The sequence below is a fragment of the Pongo pygmaeus genome, chromosome 2 (assembly GCF_028885625.2).
Source record: "Pongo pygmaeus isolate AG05252 chromosome 2, NHGRI_mPonPyg2-v2.0_pri, whole genome shotgun sequence".
In the NCBI taxonomy this organism is placed as follows: domain Eukaryota; kingdom Metazoa; phylum Chordata; class Mammalia; order Primates; family Hominidae; genus Pongo; species Pongo pygmaeus.
Genome location: NC_085930.1, coordinates 7214275 through 7240285, shown reverse-complemented (window position 1 = coordinate 7240285; position 26011 = coordinate 7214275). Strand labels below are relative to the sequence as shown.

The window sequence follows — 26011 nt, the reverse complement described above, 5'->3', positions numbered from 1 at the left end:
ATTTATTCAAACTGCTAAAATACTAGAAGAAATAATAGCCAATGTCTTTTGAGCGCTTACTAGGTGCTAGGCACTGTTCCAAGCACTTTCTAGTACTGTGTATTATTACTTCATCCTCACAACAATCCTATGAAGTAGGTGTTTTAGTATCCATTTTACAGAGGAATTGACTGATAGAGCAGAGAGGTTAAGTAACTTGCCCATTGTTGGTGGGATTTTTGTTTGCTTGATTGCTTAATTTAGGACCAACCTTAAATAACTTAGAAGATATTTATTTTCATAATGTTTGACTACTTATAAGTGATGTTTTGACTGGACTGAATGATTCTTTATTTTAAAACTTGGTTTCTTCCACTACTTTCTTCTCTCATAAAACAAGTAAAACCTCTTTTGTATATTTTAACCAGGAATGTAATGTGGCATATATAAATCACTTTTTATAATCTCAGCAAATTATGAAAGAATATGACAGTTTAATAAAAGCAAAGTGTTTGTAGCCACTTTGAATATGTAGCCTTGATTCATCTAATAAGTAACATTTCTGAAGATATGTTTTTTAAATTCTGAAGCTTTGCTTTATAACTGCTACTAAGTTTTTAATATCTGAGAGATTTTGTGAGCACAGAATTAAATTCTGGCAATTGCTTGTGTTTTGATTGATGTACAATACTCAGTTTCTTTTTTTTTAAACATTGCCAGTTTCTACATCTAGTTTTTTTCTTAACGCTTTAAGCTCTATTTATGCATTTTTGAAAATAATACTTTTACTAGATATTCAGTTAATCTTTTTAAATTGTCAAATTTGATTCTCTGAACCATTTTAAAAAACAATACCTTGGCCGGACACGGTGGCTTACACCTGTAATCCCAGCACTTTGGGAGGCCGAGGCAGGTGGATCATGAGGTCAAGAGATTGAGACTATCCTGGCTAACACGGTGAAACCCTGTCTCTACTAAAAATACAAAAAATTAGCTGGGCATGGTGACACGCGCCTGTAGTCCCAGCTACTCGGGAGGCCGAGGCAGGAGAATCGCTTGAACCCGGGAGGCAGAGGTTGCAGTAAGCCAAGATCACGCCACTGCACTCCAGCCTGGGCATCAAAGTGAGACTCCATCTCAAAAAAAAACAACAAAAAAAAAACCAAAAAAAAACCCAATATCTTAACAAAGTTATGTAATGAATCAAAAAGCATAATCAAACTAAACAGATCTTATAAATCTAGATCTAATAAATGAGATTTATATATTCAGTAAACTAAAATTCATTGCTTACAAACTTGTTACAAATTTCATGTTATAATGACAAGTCCAAGCAGATTCTCTGAAAAACATTTCAAATATCTTTTTTTAAAAACCCAGAAAATGTATGGACAAATTCACAACTATTGCCCAACTTAACAATACATCTTTATCTTAAATCTAAAGCAAAGTAGAGGTTGGATTTACTTATTTATAGATTTATTTCTTTAACCTGTCTTTTTTTTAATCCCAGAACTGCAAATCTAATTATCCAACAAAGGGAAACAGAATCTCCATCTTCCAGCCTTCTACCATGACTTAGATTATATATTTGGGATCAGGACAGGAGACTTTTGTCTACCTGCCAGCCAGAGAGAGACTTTACATTTAGCAGGCACCCCACGCCCCCTGCGCTACCACACTTTCTTTTTCTTGTCAGGCTCTTGCCTGCCATTGTTAGAGGAATTTTATGAACCTTTATATAAATTTAACTGAACATTTAAGTTTCAGTTTTTTGCAACCTGGTTCTTTTCCTAGAAATGATGTGTCCTTTAGGTTACACGTCATCCCTATTTGGGATTTTCCAAGTCCAGTTATACAGATACTGCTGTATAACCTTTGGCATTAAGGCCTATTTGTGTTCATGGGGTTTCGACACCCTCCTTAGGTTACAGTAGTAACCCTTTCTCTTTTATAATTTAATAGCTGCCTCACTGGCCATCAGTCATTTTATTGACAATGATGATCAAGTTTAGTTTTTAACCCCTTTAAATTCACAGAGCCAAAATGATTTTTCTCTCCTAGGAATGCCAGAATCACCTCCGCAGATATGGAAATGTGAATCTGGAACTGGTGACTCGAATCATTAGAGATGGTGGCCCATGGGAAGATCCAGTGTTGCAAGCTGTCCTTAAAGCTCAGCCAGCATCTCAGGAGATAGGTACTTCAGGAGATTCAAAATCAAACCAACATTTGTGAGAAGCAAATACACTTTCATTTACTAACTAGAGCAGTAATAGTAATTTTTCTTCATTTTATAATACTGAATAATGGGAGTGATGTATTTTCACATGAAAAGTGTTTGTTTTTCTAACCTGGCCCAAAGTGACTTCTGACACCCGGATCGGTACATTTATTTCTCGTAATGGAAATTCTCAGTGGTAACACATCTACAAGATGCTATTTATTTATTATTTACAGAGAGTGTATTTTTGTCACTTCAGTTATATTAAAATTTGCTTAAGTAGGAACAATTTTTTTTTTTTTTTTTAAAGAAACAAAAAGTCTCCTTTTCATGAAAGCACATGGAATCTCACTTCCCTTACACAGGAAACTTAATGAGGGCTGGAACTCTGAATTTTTGTCACTACTACTGCATATCCTATAGCTAACCCAGTGCTTGGTACAGAGTAGATGCTTAATATAAGTATTTGTTGATTGAATGAATGACCACATGATGAATGTGTGAGTGAATAAGTGACTAACTGAATGAATAAATCTGAATTCTAGAGCAGTATTTCCCAAACTTCATGCATTAGAAGTTTTGTCTTATACCCTTACTACCTGCATATTTCTTTGATATCACCTCCTGTCCAATCTGATTTAACAGTGGTACTTTGTAGGCCAAAATTTCCTTTCAAGGCAGGAGGCTTTGTCAGCTGCTGTTAATTCTTTTTTAAAATGTTCCCCATATTATTCCTGAACCCCAGAACATTTTGGATCACCAAAACTGTAGAATGTAAGCTCAGTAACAGTGAATAAGCATAAAAGTGTAGAAAACATTTAAAAGTGTGGCGAAAGCCAATGGAGTTTAGTTATGAGACAGCCAACGGGAAAAAAACAAGACCTCCCAACCCTGGAACCAGTTAGACCTTGGTTTTGTGAAAAAGACATTTCATACCACAAATTTTGTTGAGCAGGTTATTTCTGTTAGTCACAGGCTAAGGGGTTAGGGTGGGTTGTGAATGCAGTTAAGTGGAGGAGGAGCTGTGAAGGGATGGGAGGTGGGACAAGACTAGGAGGATAGGGCTAAGGTATATGTGACAGTGTTATGAAGAACCCAAGGGGTAAAAAGGACACTGGTGTTTGATGTGTGGATCTTGAAAAGGGAGTTAAAAAAAAAAAACTGAAAAGGGAGAGAGTTGGAGCTGAGGAGGAAGAGTTGGATTACTGAAGAAGTATGAAGAGTCAAATATAGGGAAGGCAAGGGTGACAGACTGGAGGAAATTATGAGGAGACTGCATGTGCCCAGAGGGGAAGAAGCTAGACAAAGACAGAGTTTCAAGAGAAGTGAGGGCAGAGGAGAAGAAAGTTTGAGCTTTTAAGGGATAGATTTAGGCTTCACTCGTAGGCTTCACTCGTAGGATCTAGAATAAACCTGTTGTTGGTTCGTCTGAGGGCTGATGGCCTTTTAGGCTGGGAATTACATTAACATAATAAATACTCCTTTGATACCTATACTAGCATACCTCACACTTTGGGAAAAGCTGCTCTAGAGCCTCACTGATATGGATGAGTTTTCTCTAGTTGGTGATCATTAGGGGAAAGATCAGAGTGAAGTTATCTTTGCATTAACTATACAAATCAGTGTTTGCATATCATATATTGTAAACAGAATTGCAAGACAAATTTTTAAGCCAAAATAAAACATTTGTAAGCACTTTAGAAGCTACTGATTAAATATAAGTAATTAAAATACTTCTGGATTCAAAATCATAAAAATACGGGTTCCAGTTCCTGCTCTGCCACTTAATTATTTGTCCTTGGGCAAGTCATTTGACCTCTCTGAGACTCAGTTTTGCAGTCTATAAAGCTAGTATCATAATACCCATCATAAGGTTGTTGTTAGGTCTAAATAAATTTATGTAGCTAATGGTGTTTATATATTTTAAAATTGTGTAAAGTATTAATTAGTAATTATCCTTAGTGATACATAAATGTATATTAATAAGCAGTCCTATTTGGCACTACTTTTGGATTAATTTTATCTTTAAATAAAATATATTTTTCTTGTGATTTAACTTTTTCATTAATTCAGATTACATCTCTATAATTAATGTGAACTAACATGGTTTTAATGTGACAGATTAGGATTCAGCCTTTTAATCTTAAAGAAAATATTGAGCAGTAAGAAGATAAAGTATGTAATCTTAGACTAAAAAGACATAGACCTACTTGGAACATATTTTAACATATTAATGAACTGAAAGAAGAAAATTTTTTTTCTTTTAAAATTTTGTTTCTGTTATTTACTTTTTAGACTGAGAAGAAATCAACAAATATTTCTTGAGCACTGTTTTGGTGTCACTCTTATTTTCCTTTTTCCAACCATATAACTGAATATTTTCACAAATAAACTCCTACTAAGGAAAATGCTATTTAAGTAGTTAAATCTAATTAGAAACCATATTTTAGTGGTAAAGTTTCAAAGAACAAAGTTTGAGAGAATCTTTTCTTGAGAGTAATAGAGTCTGTTTTCTTTTTAATATAGTGAACAAATATTTAAGTTCTGAAAATCCACTGTTCTTTGAACTACGTGCCAGATACCTAATTGCTTGTGAACGCATACCCGAAGCAATGGCTCTTATTAAATCTTGTATAAATCACCCAGAAATCAGTAAAGACTTATACTTCCATCAAGCACTCTTCACATGTCTGTTTATGTCACCTGTAGAAGATCAGCTATTCCGGGAGGTATTGTTTGAGACTATTTTTGCCTATTACCATTTTAACCCTACCAAAAAAAAAAAACCAAAAAAAAAAGTAGCCCACTGTTGTTGTTAAATTCCTTTTACAGTAATGCCAAAGATTTAAGGATTACATTATCTGGATGTGTTTTCTTTTGGCACCATAACTTAAGGTCATGTTGAATTAGTCAAAATCTGATATTAACAAATGATGAAATCAATAAAATATACTCATTAATAAGTATTATTCACATTGCACTTTTGATGTGATGGAGAAGAGGTCAAATAAAAGTCAACAAGCTCACAGCTTGCCAGGAGTAAAAAAAAAAAAAAAAAAAACAAAAAAAAAACCCAAGCAGCATTATGATCTTGCCTTTAAAATAAAGTACTAGAGGTAAAATGCTCATGTTTATTTTGTGTTAAGGTGAAGAAATTAATCTCTTCCTAATATGGATCGTATGTACCTATAGGTTGTGGACATTAATGAGATTAAAAGTAGTCATTGTAAAATGTAGGTGCTGTACAGTGAAACTATGAAACCATGAAAATATTTCTGTACAAGTCATCATTGTCTTTGTAGAAGAAAACTAGAAATCTAAGCAATTTCTTTTGAATGTTTAAACATTTATTGCAACTAGCTTCTTAGATATTTTTAATTATATGAACTGATTTCTCTTTTCCTCTTACAGCATTTATTGAAAACTGATTGTAAGAGTGGAATTGATATCATCTGTAATGCTGAAAAAGAAGGCAAAACTATGTTAGCCTTGCAACTCTGTGAATCCTTTCTTATTCCACAGCTCCAGAATGGGGATATGTACTGTATCTGGTGAGTGTTCGTAAATAAAGACATTGAAATGGTAAGATGGGCAACAGAAAGGAAATTGCAGTTTGAACTTTTTTACATTGTGTGAAAATGTCAAGCTGCTTTTAAAAAAAAAATTGATTGTGCAAGGAACAATAGTAGATTCTAAGAACTAGAGACTTTAAAAAGAAATGATAGTGTGCCACTAAACTGATAGTGTAAATGTTTAAGGGATGTACTATAATGAAACAGTGGTTTGAAATTAAATTTTAATTTGGAATCTGAGTTTTTAAAACATTTAAAAGTTGCTAGTAGAATATATGAAGCAGCAGGTTTACCTAGCAATCATGTAATTTAAAATGTAATATGAGTGTTTTTAGGTACCTAAAATAAAAACACTCTTCAGGGGCTATTAAGAATTTCTGTTTCCTCAGCTCCAGTACACCCATATACACACATACACACACAAAACTCTTACCACTTTGCTATTTCATTAATTCTTAACAGAAAACTAGGTTTTATTTGCTAAACATAATCTGAAATGATCATGGGCTATAAACATTTTTTTAAATTCTCAATTAAAACAATAGCTTGAAGGCATATAGCTGCAAATCATAATACTTCAATATTCTTGGTTATTTTTTGTTTTTGTTTTTGTTTTTTGGAGACAGGGTTTCACTCTGTCTCTCAGGCTAGAATACAGTGGTGCGATCACGGCTCACTGCAGCCTCAACTTCCTGGGCTCAAGTGATTTTCCCACCTCAGCTTCCTCAGTAGCTGGGACTACAAATGTGTGCAACCACGCCCAGCTAATTTTTTTTTTTTTTTTTTTTTTTTTGGTAGAGATGGGGATTCACCATTTTGCCCAGGCTGGTTTGGAACTCCTTGGGCTCAAGTAAATCTGCCCTCCTCAGCCTCCCAAAGTGCTGGGATTACAGGCATGAGCCACTGTGCCTGGCCCTATTCTTGTTTTATAGATTAAAATCTTCAAACTCAGAGATAAGAGTCAAATAGCTAGTTAGCAGGAGACCTGGATCTGGAAACAGGTAAATTTGTTTTCTAGGGGTTACAGTATACCTTTAGTTAGATTATGCTAATTTTTATTTAAAATTATACCATGTAAACTGGAATTTCAAATAGAGAAAGGGATTAGGAGGTAGTGGTAAGACATACACACACCTTTATATACAGTTATGCAGCACTTAATGATGGGGATACATTCTAAGTAATATGTCAATAGGCAGTTTCCTTGCGTGAATATTGTAGAGGTACAAACCTAGATGGTATATCCTACTGCACATCTAGGCTATACGACGTAGCCTATTGCTCCTAGGCTACAAACCTGTACGGCAGTGTTACTGTACTGAATGCTGTAGGCAATTATAACACAATGGTAAGTATTTGTCTATGCAGACATATCTAAATATAGAAAAAGTACAGTAAAAATGATGTTATAATCTTATGTGACCACTGTTGTATACGCAGTCTGCTGTTCACTGAAATGTGGTTACACTGCATATAACTGTAGTTTTTGAAGTATTATCATTTTTTGATATGTGGTTATTTGGAAACTGAAAATAGTCATGACAGTTATAACAGATCTTTTCCTATGGGAATAGGAATGTTCTCTGCCCTGAGCTATATCACACTATTTAAACAGGGTGTCTTTAGTTCTTTCATTGTAATATACTCATAAATAAACTAGAAACAAGTATACACACACACACACACACACACACAAAACAACAGAAAAACACATTTTATTTTCTTATTCTCTTGGTAACCCATTTCTACTCTTTAGGGAAGGACCTAAATATTATAATGCCTGTCTTCCGGCTCCTGGCCACAGAAACCTTCTAAGAATAGAGGCTCAGTGTCTCCAGCTGCCTAACCAAAAACGAATCTTTAGCCTTCTTTTTGTCCCTTCCTTCTAAATAGCGTGGCTTCTGATGGCCTACCCTCTTATTTCTTCTACCTGTTTTCTATATTTCTGAATGTTAAGATCCCTTTTCTTCCTTCTAAAAGTTAATTTTTACTGTAATTTGATGAGCAGGATTTTTTCTCAGCCTCCAAAGTCTGTGCTGTCCGTTTCATCCTGGCCTAGCCTATGAGTCAGCTTGTCATTTATCTCCCCTCTGTGTGAATAGAACTAGATCCACGGTTTTGCTGTATCCCAAGCCAATGGGGCAAGTTGCTAAGCCCATTTCTCCTTCACAATCATTAATAATAATAATAGCTGCAAATATTTGCTGAGTGCTTCCTATATTCTTTGCTGTATATATGCATATGTCATTTAACCCAACAAGCTTATGGAAATAATACTGTGTTCAAGCCATTCAGTACTGTGTTCAAGCCATTCAGCTAGTAAGTAGTGAAGCCAGGATTCAAACTTAGGCAGTCTTCCAGCCTCTGCTATATTAAAATTACTTAAAATAAATGGGTCAAGTTTGGAAAAAAAAAAAAATCTCTATTGTAAGCATGACCGACGTCATTATATAGGCTTTTTTCAGAAAGTAGATGACTTAATGGTAATATTAGTAGTTAATAGGGTCTTTTATTAGCTAGTTACCTGGGAAATGTGTTTGTACACTGAATGAGTGCTGTGTTTTCTAATGCACATATTGAATAAAGGAAAACGTGTATAAGCTTCATTAAACCTGCCCTTTTGGTCTTCTAAAAGAAGACTGTCAATGGTTTTCAGGATTTTTTTGTTGTTGGTTTTTGTTTTCCTTCAGAATCCACTGTACAACTAAAACCTCAGATCCCATGTTTTAAATCCAATCAAAATGGAGCTTCATAACACTATCCTAAGATTTCTGCTTTGCCTGCTTTAAAGCAAAAATCCATAGTGGTAGCCTTCTCTTGGCAAACTTATTAGGATATTGCAGTGTACCTATTACAGGCTTTCAACATTTAGGGGAAGTATATGCCAGACATTTCACCTAGGTGTTTCAGTTGTCTCTCTTAATTCTTTTAATAAAGATGCTGAATAGGAATAATCCCAACCTTTATGTATAAGAAAACTGTATGTAAAAGAGATACCAGTCATACAGGTAGTAAGAAATGGAGTTGGAATTTGTACTAGTTAGTTTGCAAGTGATAGCATCTGTGCCTAAATAGGAAAATATTTAGGGTGCAGTATGAGCTACATGAAAGCTACATGGAAGGCCACAGGTAGTTCTCAAAGATAACTGCTACCAGGGACACTGATATTGCTAATGTTTTTCAAAATCTCTTTCTTTTCTGTCATTTGGCTGCAGTCTCTCTTTCTGTAGACCAACATGAACATCAACAAACCCCAAGCTTAATAGTTTAGAGTTGAGAACATTCCAGAAATTCTGACTAGCCTGACTGGGATCACTTTCCCACCCCTGAATTAATATCTGAAGGGGAATGCAGAGGAGGGTCACATAGGAGACATGGCCACTGGTTTTCTACCTTTGTGTTTTAGGGCTTTTCCTAGAAAAGCATGGCTCATTGAACTGGGTGTGCCACTCCAATCAGTGTATAATGCTGTATTGAGATTTAGGTCTCTCTTACTTCCAATTCCATGTTCTTGCCACTGCATCCACTAAACAATGTGTCATTGTGTATATTTACAATATATTAATGGTTGGGTAAATAGGTAGGATCGATAAAATATAACAAGGAAGCATATGATAGGCATGAAATCAGTAAGAGGGATCTTTTCTGAAGTGTAGGTATCACTTTAGTTTGGAGTATTCATGAAGGCTTTCCTGAAGAGATACTTGATAGGGCCTTTGAAAGATAAGCTCATCTTAGGAATGAAGTACTTTCCAAATACAGCAGTCAGCATAAACAAAAGTAAGAATAAATGAAGCAGTTTAGCTGAAAATTAGGAGTTTCTAAGATTCAAATCCTGAAACTCCTAACTCTACAACCCACATTTCTATTGCTGTTAACTTTATAGCATAAGCACTAAATGAAATGTGATCAGGGAGGCTGAAAACAGATCAGGTTAGAAACCACTGTAGAAATACATGTGTAAAATTAAAGGGCCTAAAAGGGTAACATTGAGAAAGAATGATAGAGCTGAGAGCAAAAGTGTACTTGAAATGTAAAGACACTGCAAGATAAACAGGTTAGAACCAGACCAGAATAGAGGAATGTTTAGTGTCACTGCCTAATCTAGGAAAAGATATCAATTTTGCAGGAATACGATTAGTTCTGAGTGGGTTAAGGTGATGGAAAGCAATATAAATTGAAACACCCAGGCATGAAAACTGGAAAGCAGTAAAAGCTAGAGATGTGGTAGGAAGGTATGAAACCTTGTGAGAGTTCTAAAAGAGTATGAGTTAAAAAAAAAAGGGGGGGGGGGAAGTAGTGGACTGAAACTTAATAAAATGGAAATGGAATTGGAATTTTGGTTTTACTTCTCATATGTTGCTTGATGTCATTTTCTGTTTTGTGTTTTCTGTATTGTCTGAGTAGACTATGCGTACCCTCATGATGGTAATCAAGCTGTCCTTAGATTTAATACCTGTATGTGCTGAGCTCAAAGTATATGCTCATCACTTTTAAAAAATATTTTCATTAATTATTTTAATGCTTTTAGATTGATGCTTTGTACACTTTTATGACATGTTTTAAAGAATTCTAATTTGCTAAAATGTGACATCCAAATATATCAGCTCTATCATATGATTTGCCTTTGCCTAAAAACCCACTGCTCCTAGCCTTGTGCATCAAATAACAGTGGCCGTATTTGAGAAAAGAATCTACCTATGAAGTAGTTCAAATGGTCCATAGCCTGTCTGTTTTAAAAGTACGATATCTGAAACATACTATTTCAGAATCAATACTATAACATACTTACAGTTTTAATCGTTAGTACTTTTGATATCTTAATAAATTGAAAATGAAAAGTATGAACCATTTCTTTATACAGAGTCTACAACATTGGTTTCTAAATTTACAAGTAAAATATTAATTAAAGGCCAAAGTTTATTATTTTTAAGTAATATCAGTATTGGCACATTAGGATTAGAATTTCTGTTTTGATCCAATACTAGAGACATCTTAGGTATGCCAACATATTGTTGGAATTCATTCCTTACCACTGTACATTTGTGATTTCTGATATTTCTTCCTCTCCCAACTTCTTTTAGTCTCATACAGGTAGAAGTAGCAGCTTGGGGGTGAACGTAATACATATTTACACTCATATACATCCCAGCCAGGGCACTATAGAATCAGGGAAAGATAGCTAATGTCTGTATTTGAATAAACTGTATTTTTGATAATTCTCTTTTTTTCTCATTTACAGGGAGTTGATTTTCATATGGAGTAAACTACAGCTTAAATCTAATCCTTCAAAACAAGTTTTTGTAGATCAATGCTACCAGCTTTTAAGAACAGCAACTAATGTGAGAGTCATATTTCCTTTCATGAAAATCATCAAAGATGAGGTAAATAGGATATATTTGTCCCTTAAATTTAAAATTCAGTGACAGTTCACTGAAACTTCAATCTCTTTTGATAAAATTTATTTGATTTTAAAATTGAAGGAAAGGAGGATTTTAAGGCCACATTCTCCGTACATTACATTCTCCTCTGCCCTAACTCCAAACTCTCAACATGGGAGGCTGATTTATTGTTACTTAAAATTTAACATGGAAGCAATCGCTTCCATTACAACCTTTTTTCTTATAATTAAATATTTGTTACTTTCATATTAGCCTAAATCCCATTTATAGAATCTTAAGTAATTTGCAAATAAACTTGGTGTATCTATCGATAATACCAGTTCACTGTCACAGAGAAACTTAGTTCCAGTTTTAGGTCTGCTGTTTACGTGTAAAGGAACAATGAATTCTGAGATGTTTTTGAAACTTAAGGACAAAGTTTTTAAATTGTTTATTTGAAGTAATTGTAAAAATGTGTTACCTCTTTCTAAAAATAGTCCTGAGTCAAGTTTTTCTTGGGCCACTTGCAAGTGAGTACAATCCTACATGAGTCTTACGTAGACATGAAAGTGGATCCTGCAGACCTTTTAGTTTTTCCCCCAAAATATCAATAGGACTTTGAGTATAAAGATAAAGCCACTTTACATTTTAGGTAGCACCATTAAACTGAATCTCTATGTTGATTACTTTTAAATATATAAGGAGGCATCTATTAAATAATACATTTTAATTTTTTTATGTATTTATGCATTTATTACATTCATTATCACATCACTCATTAGATGTATCATCATGTAGTGATCATATTCCCATGATAATTTTGCTAACTGCATTCATGGTATGCTTATTAAATAGTGAAATATCATTCAAATGCATTCTCAAAGTAAACTTCTCCTTCCAGCAAAAGACGAAAACTATGTTACAGAACACATCTTAACATTTGATGTGCATCAGAATCACCTGTAAAACTTAATTTTAAACAATAAAGATGTATCCATATTTTTGTACATATGATTCTTATTGGTACCAAAAATTGAGATATATTATTATAGAAAGTTTATGGTGTAAGTGAGGTTTTGCCAGTCATCACAGAGCTTTCTTATTTTCCTATGTGGGGTAAACCTACTAATATATTATAAAAGGAAAATTCAAAGATGAAATAAGTATTAAAAATATGATGCTTAATAGTTTATACTCTAAAAAGACTTTTATTTGTTGGAATAAATCATTCAGTTACCTCAGTACTGTGAGGAGTCATAAACACTGTGAGTTTAGGAGACATAGATGGCGTATCTAAAAAGGGTTCACAGAGGAAATACTTCCAGCTGAGTGTTCAATGACATGAGGGTAGTACTAACATTTGTAGAGAATTTTATAGTTTACAGAGCATGTTTTCCTCATTTCTTTATTTGTTTTTCACAACCATCTGGTGACATTAAAGGGTAGCAGAGAAATATGGGGAAGTGGGTGGGGGATGAGACTAATGGCAGAGACTGTGTGTGGTAGGAGGAGTGGTTGTTGGAGATACTTAAAGGAATTTGAATGCAACAGTTCATTCATTTCATTGAACAAATTGTAAATTCATAAATATCCTGGAACCATCAAAAGATTTCAGGTAAGGAAGTAGCCTGTTCTCTTTTTTGATGATCTTAACATTTTTAAACTTGAGCATCTGTATACGTTATAATTTTATGAGCCAAGATAGAGGATGTAGGCCAGGCGCGATGGCTTACACCAGTAATCCCAGTACTTTGGGATGCCAAGGTGGGCAGATCACTTGATGCCAGAAGTTCGAGACCAGTCTGGCCAACATGGTGAAACCCCATCTCTACTAAAAATACAAAAATTAGCCAGGTATGGTGGCTCATGCCTGTAGTCCCAGCTACTGGGGAGGCTGAGGCAGGAGAATTGCTTGAACCCGGGAGGCAGAGGTTGCAGTGAGCTGAGATCGTGCCATTGCACTCCAGCCTGGGTGACAGTGCGAGACTCTGTCTCAAAAAAAAAAAAGGATGTAGATAGACGTATGGAGAAAGAAAAGTAATTCTGTTTCGAATGAATGGATTTTGAATTGCTGTATCTGAAAAATCTAGGTAGTAAAGTCTAATTATAATTTAACTACTAATTTAGAAATTAGTAGTTGGAATTCAGAAAGGATTCCAAGTTGTAAATGATGGATTTATAGGAGCAAACTAAGTAAATGGAATAGGTCTGATTTTCACTCATTCTGCAAACACTTATTCAGAGGTTACTATGTACCAACTTTTATGCTAAAAGTTGGGAGGCATAAAAAATGAGACACTGTCCCCTGTAATTTAGGAATTCAAAGTTGGGGGGTGAGGACATACACATACACAGATATTTATAAAACATAAAAATGAGACACTGTCCCCTGTAATTTAGGGAGACATAAAAAATGAGACACTGTCCCCTGTAATTTAGGAATTCAAAGTTGGGGGGTGAGGACATACACATACACAGATATTTATAAAACAAAATTGAAATGTTTTTTAAAGATAAGTTATTCTTGGTGGAAAGAATGGGGAATTTTAACTGCACCTCAGGGCAGAAACCAGGATAAGTGGGGAGAAAAACCTTCAGATTAGAACTGATTCTCAAAGAATGAATAGGAGGATCAGTAGGAATTTACTAGCTGGATAAAGTGTAAATGGAATGTGCTAAGTTAAAGTCTGCCTGTGGGAACTAGTTCTTCAGGGTTACACAGCATGTAAAGGACTAAGAAAACGTGAGGCTGGCAAGGTAGTATTCCTCCCTGTAATCTATACTATACCATATGTAGGCAGTATGATATATATATACATATATATAATGTTAAAGACATTATTATGGTATCTCCTCCAATCAAAATAAGCCTTTAGATTATTCCAAACCACCGGAGACACTATTATAACTAAGATGGGTCGACAATAGATTCCCAAGTAAAAGCTGATGCAATTATCCTTGAGTCATCAGTGAACGTTTCAAAGCTTGAGTACTATTCAGATAACTTCCAGGGGGCTCATTATTCTGAGCCTTATATACCTTATTAGATTTGGAAAGATTATAACTGCCTTCTTTATGTGTGCCACATTTCCCCCCTTATTTGGATAAATAACATTACATAATAAGCAAAATAAGTAATTTTTTTTCATATAGCACTATAATAAAAGTTCCCATGAGCAGTTTTTTTTAAGCCTAGTTTTATTTCTTGATGTGGAAAATGATAAATCTGTTAAAATACACATAATTTTGACCCTTCTCTCAAAGAATATGAGATTTGTACCTAAAATAATAAATGGGGGTCTAGAATTGTAAGAAATCTTAATCACCATAAGTTTATGAATCACTATGAGTCCATTTTGTATTATGGATAGTGGGGCTTGTCAAATGTGAAAATTAAATAAATTAGAAACTAAAATGCTATCTATTCCAGATTATTCTCAAGTTTAAAAAAAAGAGAAAGGTATATATTTAAAAGAGTTAAACAAGGCTACTAAATATGGAAAATTGCACATTGGAATACTATGTTTATTCAGCTTTCATTTTAAGAGCTGTGTTTTTTAAAGATAGACTAGTATAACCATTTTTTGGAAAAAAAAAGTATTTAGCACTAATATTTTTCTTTTTACAGGTTGAAGAAGAAGGCTTGCAAATTTGTGTTGAAATATGTGGTTGTGCTCTACAACTCGACCTTCATGATGATCCCAAAACTAAATGTCTGATTTATAAAACAATTGCACATTTTTTGCCAAATGATTTGGAGATCCTCAGGATTTGTGCACTCTCAATATTTTTTCTGGAGCGCTCCTTAGAAGCGTATCGTACTGTTGAAGAGCTTTACAAACGTCCAGATGAAGAATATAATGAAGGCACAAGTAGTGTTCAAAATCGTGTTCGTTTTGAATTGCTTCCAATTTTGAAAAAGGGATTGTTTTTTGACCCTGAATTTTGGAACTTTGTAATGATTAAGAAAAACTGTGTAGCATTATTGAGTGATAAATCAGCAGTTAGATTTCTAAATGAAAGCACACTGGAAAATAATGCAGGTAATCTAAAAAGGACGGAGGAACAGCAAGGTTTGGATGAAGGGTTTGACTCTCTTACAGATCAGAGCACTGGAGAGACTGATCCTGATGATGTATCTGGAGTGCAGCCTAAAGGTCATATTAATACGAAGAAAAACCTTACAGCTCTTAATACTTCCAAAGTAGATCACAATGTCCCAAGGCATCGTTGTATGTTATGTAACAAGGAATTTCTAGGTGGTCACATTGTAAGGCATGCCCAGGCTCATCAGAAAAAAGGCAGTTTTGCATGTGTAATATGTGGTAGGAAATTTAGAAACAGAGGACTTATGCAGAAGCATTTGAAGAATCATGTTAAGAAGATACAGAGACAGCAAATTGCTGCAGCTCAACAGGATGATCAGGAAGTCACTGCTTTGGAAGAAATAAATTGTTCTAGTTCTTCCATTTCATTTGAAAATGGGAATTCTGATAGTAAGGATTTGGAAGTAGAGACTCTTACTGCTTCTAGTGAAGGAAACAAAGAAGTCATCCCTGAGCATGTGGCTGAATTCATTGAAATTCCCATAAGTGTACCAGAAGATGTTATTGAAAACGTTATTGAAAATGGCAGTCCTAATACTTCTTTAAATGTCTTCAAGCCTTTACCTGAATGTGGGGATGATTATGAAGAGGAAGAAGATGAAGAAGGTGATTATGAAGAAGATGATTATGACCTGAATCAAGAAACTTCAGTAATTCATAAAATCAATGGAACTGTGTGCCATCCAAAAGACATATATGCCACAGATCAAGAAGGAAACTTTAAGTGTCCTGCTCTTGGCTGTGTCCGGATATTTAAAAGAATTGGGTTTCTAAATAAACATGCAATGACCGTACATCCAACTGATTTAAACGTGCGACAAACAGTAATGAAGTGGAGCAAAGGAAAATGCAAATTTTGCCAAAGGCAATTTGAAGATTCTCAACATTTTATAGACCACCTTAATAGACATAGCTATCCAAATGTGTATTTTTGTTTGCATTTTAATTGCAATGAGTCGTTTAAGCTGCCGTTCCAGCTTGCCCAGCACACAAAAAGTCACAGGATATTTCAAGCTCAGTGTAGTTTTCCAGAATGCCATGAGCTTTTTGAAGATCTTCCTCTGCTATATGAACATGAAGCTCAACACTATTTAAGTAAAACACCAGAATCATCTGCACAACCAAGTGAAACAATTCTTTGGGATGTTCAGACAGACTCAAATCCTAATCAGGAAAAAGACTCATCTAGTAATGAGAAACAAACTATTAGTCTGCCAGTTTCTACTAGCAAATCAAGGAAAGAGTCTACAGAACCAAAGACATGTATAGAAAGTATGGAAAAGAAAACAGACAGTTTAGTTCAGAATGGAAATGAATGTTCTGATGACACTGTTTCAAACATAAGCTTGATAGACCAAAAGATGCCTGACATAGAGCCAAATTCTGAAAATAATTGTAGTAGTAGTGATTTAGTCAATGGACACAGTGAAATAGAGCAAACACCTTTAGTTTCATCAGATCCTGCTTTGAAAATTGATACAAACAGAATCAGGACAGAAAATGGTTCCATTTTACCCAGTGTTGTACCACAAGAACACAATACCTTGCCAGTATCTCAGGCACCTTCCAAACCAAATCTGACAAGTGAACATACTTCATATGGCTTAATTTTAACAAAACCATACGTCAGACCATTGCCTCCCAGTTACCTTGATGAACGGTATCTTAGTATGCCAAAACGCAGAAAATTTCTGACTGATAGAGTAGATGCCTGTTCTGATCAAGATAACGTGTATAAAAAATCAGTGAAAAGATTAAGATGTGGCAAATGCCTGACCACCTACTGTAATGCAGAAGCACTTGAGGCTCATCTTGCACAAAAGAAATGTCAGACACTCTTTGGATTTGATTCAGATGATGAAAGTAAGTCTTCTATCTTCTTAGTAGAGATATCTGTAGAAAGAGAAAATGGCATAAATAAAACTACTGTAGATCTTTGAGATTTAAAAAATTGATATTTGTGTAGCACAGATAGTGAAGCATTACTCCATATGTTATTTCCTTTTAATACATACAACCAGTATGAGATGATACTAATATTCCTGTTTTATAGATCAAGCAACTGAAATTCACAAGTAATTTGCATAGGGCTTTGCCTATGAACTTGTGCAAGGCAGAACCTGAACACAGGTTTTTCATATTCTTTGATTTTACTTCTTCCACTGTATCAAAGGTTATTCTTCATTCCAAGTTTCATATAATAAAAGTTGTAATTTTGATGGGAATTATTTTTCATATGCATTCCAGAATATAAATCAAGTGAATCTGTGTGTCTCTGTTACAAAAATAGAAGTAGAAAAAGAACAGAAAATAATTGAGAAACAAAATCAGAAAAAGAGCTTGTCTTTCTACTAATATCAATATCCTTTAAAATGACAGGGTATAAATTAAACAGGAATCTGACTTGGAATTCCGGTCGAACGTCAATAAAACTTGAATTAACAGATGTGTTCTGTTTTACAGGTGCCTGATGAAAATGTTTCAGAAAGATCTGTCAATCAAGCAGTAGTGTGAAAAAAGCACTATAAGAAAATGCATCATCAGTTTGCTATTTCCCTGATGGCCTTAATTTTAGAGTGGTCTCGGATTACTAAAGTAAAGACAAAGCACATTTTCTAGAATGAACTCACAGAGATGTGCTGGCTTTGACTCCAAAAGGGTTATTATAAAACTCCCAAAGTACCAGTTTTCAGAAAACCACATTTTAAAGTTTATGATGATTAATAGCAGCAGCATGTTCAGTTTCGCTTATATGAGAAACATGTTTAGGCAACTAGTCAGAAAACCAGCTATGGCCTTACAGAAAGGGAAAAGTTAACCCATTATTAAAAAGTGTGTGTGGGGAGGGGGGCTGGTTTACAATAATAAACCATTTAAAGTGTTTTATTCTAAAAATGGGGTTTGTTTTCTTGTCATGCATAATCAGATTATGTCCCCTCCCTTCTGGTTAAACATGGTTTAAGGAACCGCTGCTGTTTGGTTTGTGATATGATTTAGAAACTTATACATTAACTTACCACAGTGCTATCAATTAAAGATTGTAACTGGTTTCCAGATGATTAATTAGGTCAAAGTTCAATGAATGGCACGCCAGCATTGAAAATTAAAAAACAAAACAAAAAAAACCACAGTGCTTTGCTAATAAGCTCTTGATAGAACCTCCCACTAACCACTTTTGTGGTACAAATTAGTTACATTTAAAGGGCAGCAGTGTCAATAAAATAGAAAAAAAACCGATCAGTAACTCTGGGGAGAGATGAAAGGAATCTAAGACTTTACAGGCTTTGTAGTTGAAGGAAAACACTGAATTGCAAATTATTCAATGTGAATAGTGGTAAAAGCACACTGGGATATTTCTGTTTGTATATATGTTGGGACATTGCTTGATGATTCATAGTAAAGTCCTTTAGACATTAATGTGGGTTATCTAAGTACAGTCCTATTAAAATAACTGGCTCAAAAAATCAGCTAAGAATCAGGTTGAGAATTCATTCTCATTTTATTCTATTAGGAGAGGTAATTCCAAAATAAGCCATACTGTTCCTGTTTTTTTAATTCATTAGTGATGACTCTGGTCTGAATAGTAATTTTTATATGTAAAAGGAAGTATTTACACAAAACATTTGCACAAGAGCACAGTAAGAGATACATTCAAGCATTGTTTTCCTTAGTGATGTTATTTTCCTAAGAAGATTTTAACTTAATAAAGTGTTAAAACAATAAATATTTTTAAAAATACCCTCTCAGATGTTTTCCATTTGTCCATTATTGAAGGGAGGATGCTTAAAGACTTCCTTTTACCTAATAGTGTGTAAATCTAAAACAGGGACAAAAATAACAAAAAGGCAAAGTGTTTCAAAACGGATCTCATAATGTCCCAATGTCAAATATTCCAGTTATTCTAAATAATAAAATCTTTGTTCAAGGCAGATAATCTCATCAGACCCTATTGGAGCTTCTTAAATGAGGCTATTATGGAAGTGGAGAATTTCTTCCAGGTAGCATCCATATTTTATTAAATTAGGATTTCCAGATCATGATAGATCAGATGATTTTTTTTTTAATTTCCTGGTTTTATTGGTTTATCATCAGCATTCACTACTATGCAATGATGGTCATAAGTCCATTCCAAATTTAAATTTGTTTCTGTTATGTAGCCTACATTAGGCTGTGGAATTTACATTTAGGTAACTAAACACAGCTCATAATTAAAATCTTTAAGGTCAGCTAAAAAAAAAGTTTTCTGTATTTCTTGATACTAAAAATGTAATGATTTTTATTTTAGTTCATTCTATAAGTATGTCTTGTAATAAAAAGTCTGTTTGGAAACTGGTTCATTTGGACAGTGAAGTCTTGAAATATTTCTGCTTTGTACATTTTCCAGAAGTTTAATATTTTATCACATTTTCCATAAGTTGTAACAATTGATATAAATCCATGCCCACAAAGTATTCCATTTTCATTGCTTTTACTGTTCATGCCAAGATGTTTCAAATATATTCCATTTGTAATCTGTCTTCAACTTGAGGTTTATTTCTACTTTTGTGTTGCTAAAATTATTTCTGAAAGACTGAGATCAAACTGGTTTATATATAACTAAATCAAGGAATGTTTTATAAAATTCTATTTGACCACACTGTCTTAACCTCGGTTTATATACTTCTCAAATAGCTATTGAAAGAATGTGTTCATTTTATTATGTCTGTCTTTTAAAACATAAACCCTACACATTTTGCTTTTATAGGGTGCATAAACTTCCAACAGTTCTAATTTGAGCTTCAGAAGAAAAGGAAGCTTGCTTCTTATTCCTCAGATTCTTCTTCTTTTTTTCTGTTTTGAGGATGTATTCATCCTACATGGACCAAGTTTCAAATCTTTGTTTTTAAATAAAAATTTCCTTCAAAAAATTAAATGTTAAATTTCTGCTGTGTGTCAGTAAGGTCAAGAAAATAGCAAATCTGAATTTTTGCTGCTCAGATATTATGGAGGAGGTAAAAAGGGGAATCCCCGTGGACAAGGACACTGGTACTTTGGGCTTTAGCCATATTCATTTTTTAAAAACCACCAATTATATAATACTTAAATAATTTATATCATTGAACTTGTGATTCTTTTCAAATCACACTGAAGGTTCAGCCGTACTCCTTTCATGTTTGGTTTAATACTGTTGTATGGATGAAAAACCTAAAAGGGATGATAGTGTTTATTTTTTAATTTATTTGGTACTGTAAAACACCTTTTCAGAATGAGTAAATGCTGCATATGCATTTTGGAGTTGTTAATATGTGAAAGATATTACAGATTCAGCAAGAAAGGAAATTTGTGCTTCCTTGTTGAATGTTAAATTATTTTACTTTGCATTTTATAAGAGTACAAATTAAAACTGAGCCATTGAACTGCAATAAATCAACAATAGTGTCTCATTTCAAGAAATTTTTTGTACTGTACATAGATTTGTTCAATAAAACGTCCTTGTTGGTAATCAAGTGTTCAATTTTATGTAGTACATTGCTTTCAAAAGGAATTAGACTTATATAAGGTATATATTAAATGAAAATGTCTATTATGTCTCATAAAGGAATGGCATATTTTAGTATATTACCGTATTTGGATTGAGTGATTTTTTTAAACATAATGTAGAAAATAGAAATATCTAAAATTTTACACAAAATAGGCATTTTTGGACATTTTAATGAATGCCTATATGGAGGAATAAAAGTTGATAGAATTCTGTTTTACTAAAGTCACTTCAGGTAAGTGGGTTCAGTGTGATATAGTACTTTCTGCAAACTTAGTAGGTGTCGGAACTCTCCAAAGGCAAGACAGTAGATAAATTTGTCTACATTGGTAATTCTTCAAAAATGAAGAGCTTCTGGTGGAACTTAAAAAAAACAAAGACTGAAATCATTTTGAAATATTACAATATAAATGATGATGAAAATTACTTCCTAGGAAAGAATTTCACTGGGGAAATGTGGAAGTCAGTAAGCTGTAACCAAAAATGATGTCTTTGAGCATGAGGGCTCTTACTTTTTTGGTTCACTAACAAACGAAAACCCTCCAAACTATTTGCTATAACTTGCAATTGGAAAAAATGGGGCCTTAAGTAGGAAAAAAAACTTCTTTGATGTGATGAGACCACACTGCAAATAGATAAATGGGATAAAATGATTTGTGCATGTTACAAACATTATGCCTTGAAACACTATGAGAGTGTTATTGAAACATTCTAGAGCTGAGATCTAAAATTATCAGTCTGATTTATGGTCATATGCTCTTAGACTCAATATATTCCATATTCAAAATAATGAATGTATTGAGGTATTTGGACAAAGTTATTGCGGTTTAGATAACTTTTCATTTTCCTTTTCTGAAATTTGAAGAATTCTGGGAAGCAACTACTACTAAATAGGTTTCCAAGATAACCAAATTAAGCTGATTTTCATAGCATAATATCTGTACTGATATCAAGAATCAACTGATAAAATAGGGACAGATGTTTTAACTGTACATCAAGATTTGAAATAGAGTCCAATCCACTAATACTTGGAATAAAAATTGTAAAAGAAAGTTTCATGCCTTATTGATGGGTACTGCACATTGGGGGGAAGAAATGGCTTGTTTATATATGCTGCCTCTAATTGTCACAACTCAAGGGTAAATATGAACACTGCTCTTTAGACATCAAAGCTCAGAAAGGTTAACCTGATTAAAATCACACAGCTAATAAATGCAGAGGGTGACTGAAAAATCAGATGTGTCCTAAAACCATGTTTCCATTGTGCCACACACTTTTCCCTACAAATGTAGACCATGAGTGGATCTAATAATCCAAATAGGGTCAGATTTGCCTGAGGATCAGTGATTTCAAAGTCAAAGGATGAAGCCTGGTAGAGATATATCTGGTTGATGTAGTATTATCTTCTAGCAGTGATTCTTAAAGTGCGGCTCTAGAGCAGCAGAATCAGCATCACCTGGAAATTTGTTAGAAATGCTAAATTGTGGTCAGGTTGGAGGCCATCTGGCTTAACATCCTCCAGGTGATTCTGATACAAGCTAAGGTTTGAAAATCACAGATCTAAAGCAATAAGGTTCTTTGTATTTCCCTAGAAGATAAACTGTTTCCCCTTAAATTTATAGAACCCTCTCAAAAATTAGTTTCCAAGACATTTAAAGAAGTCCCCTATTAATAGGTACTTAAATTGTTGGGTGAATCGATACTTTAGTAATAAGATCTAATATCCTAAACTGCTCTAATGGGGAGGGTTTTTTTGTTGTTGTTTTTTGCTCAAGTTGTATTCAGTAAATGAAACTACCAGAACAGAATTTGATGGAAACAGTGCAGAGAGGTGTGGGGATCAGTTACACTCAAATTCTAGCATGCTAGTTTTATCGTTGTGGAGAGTTATACATCCCATTGATACAGAATTTTGCTAAATTTCTCTTCATGTTAGGTATGGCTCCCGTACCCTGTCTTTGGCTCCAGTCATATTTAAAACCCCCACCTACCCTCATCATGTTATTTTAGTCCATGCATTTTTCACTACTATTCCCTTTTTACTGGTTGTTCACCTTTTTGTCTGTCCCATCTCATTCTTTGATTTAATCCTTCCTAAGCATAACCACTTTGTCAGAAAGCCAGATCTCTTGATTACTCCCCCAGCATTCCTCCTCTCAATAAATGGCAACTAGTTGCCCAAACCAAAACCTTGTAATCATCTCTGACTCTATCATGCCCTTCACTCTAATTCAAGCCACATTTTCTCTAACCTGGACTATTTTAATAGTCTCCTAACTGGGTTCCCTGCTTCTACCGTTACCCTCCCTTCAATCTTCACACCAGCAACGAAAGTAATCCTGTTCTGAGACAAGTCAGATAATGCCATTCCTGTTTAAAACCTGCCAGTGCCTTCAAAGCTCATTTATTCAACAAATATTCATTGGATACCTACCATGTGTGGGCCTCTGTAACAGGCAATGAAAGACAAAAATCCTGGCCTCACAGAGCTCATATTCTATTGGGGGACAACATACAGTGAGTGCTATGCAGAAAAATAAAGTGGGTAGGAAATGCATAAGTAAGCATGGTGTTGGTGGTGATTTTAAGCAAGATGATGAGGTAAGGCCTCTCTGATAAGGTGACTTGAGCAGGAACCTGACTAAAGTATGGGAAAGAGCCATTCAGATATCCAAGGGAAGAATATGCCAGGGGCAAGAGCAAAGGCTTTGAGGCAAGAACCTATGGCAAGTTGAAGGAACAGATGATAAGGGAACCACTGACTAGTCTGGAGAGATTGACAGAATAATAAGGAAGTCAGAGATAAAAAATGAAAGCTGAAGTCCATATAATGGTCTACAAGGTTCTATATCTACACTATCCAAGACAGCAGTAACTAGCCATGTGTGGCTATTAAAATTTAAATTCAAATAAAACTTAAAATTCAGTTCCTTAGTTGCACTAAACAGTACAAGCTCAAGAACCACATGTGTCTGATAGTTACTGTATTGGACAGCAAAAAACATTTTCACCATCTCGAAAAGCATCTTGACAGGTTTTATATCCATGGCTCTTAATTGTGGGTGATTTTGCCATGCAGGGGACATGTAACAATGTCTGGAGGTAATTTTGGTTGGCACAGTGAGGGAAGGAGGTGCTACTGGCACCTAGTGGGTAAAGGATGGGGATGCGTTAAGCATCCTACAATGCACAGGACAATCCCCTCGACAAAAGATTATCCTGCCCAAAATGTCAACAGTTCTATGATTAAGAAACCCTGCATTAGATCAGTCTCGACTGTAACTCTAACCACATTGCTCATTGCCTCCTCCTTGCTCAAACGGGCTCCAGTCTCCTGGACTCCTTCCTCAAAATCTGTACTGTTGCTTCTTCCTACCATGCTTCTCCTGCGGTTCACTCACTTTCTTCTGATCTTCAGTCACTTGAAGAAGCTTTCCTTTCAACCTGTATAAAGTACTAACATCCTCGCCCATCCCTGTCTTCTGGATTTATTTTTTTCCATAGCATCTCCTGGCCGACTATATAGTTTCTTACATGTTTACTGTCTATTTCCTTCCAACAAAATGCAAGCATTGTTTTTTCTCCCCAGTACAAAGAACAATAACTGGCAAGTAGGTGCTCAATTATAATACATTTTTAATGAACGAATGAAATAAGTTGGACATGCCCTCCACGTGGTCCCATACCAACATATTTTAGCACTTATCTTGTCATCTCTTTACTAACAACACTCCCAAAAGCTCCTTGAAGAAAGGTCAGGGTCATGTCTCTGAACCTTCAATAGCTAACATAGCAGGCATTCATTAATACTTAATTTAAAATATGAAGAATTGCTGTGTTGAGTAAATGGTACCCCAAATAACATCCACTGACAATTTCACCATATTTTGAATGCCTTGTTTTAAGGACTACATGTACAATATATGACTGATATTTAGCTATTATTTATTTTTGAGACAGGGTCTCGCTCTGTCTCCCAGGTTGGGGTGCAGTGAGTGTGGCGCGATCTCGGCTAACTGCAACCTCTGCCTCCAGAGTTCAAGCGATTCTCCTGCCTCAGCCTCCGAGTAGCTGGGATTACGGGCGTCCACCACCATGCCAGGCTAATTTTTTGTATTTTTAGTGGAGACGGGGCTTCTTTATGTTGGCCGGGCTGGTCTCGAACTCCTGGCCTCTTGTGATCTGCCCGCCTCAGCATCCCAAAGTGCTGAGATTACAGGCATGGGCCACCGCGACCGGCCAAGCTATATTTTAAACAAAGTTAAATTTGCTCACCAGGATCTGCAGACGTGTACATTTCAGCTACTAAATGGCAATACCCCATTTAAATGTCAACTGATCAAAAATAGGACTTAAAAATGGAAACAGAAAAAGGCAAGTGACAGTGCATTTGGTCTGATTCCTATTTAGCAGAGCATGACTATTTCTCTCGTAAATGTGTGTTGCTACCATGTCAATAGTAATAACAGCTAAAGTTTAGTAAGAGCTCTTTAGTAAGAGCCCCATGCACTGTTCACCCCGCCCCCACAGCCCCAAGAGGTAGGCATCTCCACTAGATCCACTTCCATTGGAAACTGAAGGGGAAAAGGCTAAGGAGCTTGCTTACAGTCAGGGTAAATGGCGGAGTAAAACCCTGGCAGTCTGGCGTCCAGAACCCCCAACCTTAAATTGCGCGCGACATCGCCTCTTCTAAGGCCGAGCCGGCAACAAGGGAAATGGAGGCAAGAGACGGTCCCGGCGTGTTTGAGAGGAAAGTCCGCTGGAAGGCGGCCAGACACAGTGGATTATCTATTTTTAACTTTTCATACTATAATGTTAAACAAAACTAAATTATTTTAATTTACTTAATTTAAGGAATCAAACTATCGGCTCACCCAACTCAGAAGTGGCCGCAGAAGACATTCAAGCGCTCCCGGGGGCCCGGCCCGCGGGCGGGGAGGAGCCGCCTCCATTGGCCGGCCCCGCGGCATCACGGGAGCTTGCGGTGCGCCCGGGTGGCGGGCTGCTTTCCACGCACCTGCACCTGCGCAGCCCTCCAAGGCGCTCTTTTGGAGGAGGGACTTCTCTTTCGGTAACCAGCTCCCTTGCGGAAAGTCTATGTTCTCCATATAAACCCAGCACTTCCCTTAATTGAGATACGTGGAACTTCACTCCGTCCCCAGCCCGGAACCACAAGTGGGAGCACTGCGTTTCCTGATTGACCTCTTTGGCGATTACTTCCGCCCAAAGGG

General features: G+C 35.4%; 1 protein-coding gene across 6 annotated transcripts in view; it reads left to right on the top strand.

The window, feature by feature from the left end:
• ZNF654 (zinc finger protein 654) overlaps positions 1–20748 on the top strand; it is an 84060-nt gene extending 63312 nt beyond the window's left edge. The window contains exons 4-9 of one of the 6 annotated variants that reach the window (XM_054479556.2): positions 2044–2179; positions 4730–4932; positions 5615–5754; positions 11018–11159; positions 14785–17125; positions 17726–20748. In XM_054479556.2, coding sequence (XP_054335531.1) covers positions 2044–2179; positions 4730–4932; positions 5615–5754; positions 11018–11159; positions 14785–17125; positions 17726–17733 — 2970 coding nt within the window. In that variant the 3' untranslated portion in view covers positions 17734–20748. The other 5 variants (XM_054479555.2, XM_054479558.2, XM_054479559.1 and 2 more) reach the window with 5 other exon arrangements.
• Positions 20749–26011: the final 5263 nt, after the last annotated feature.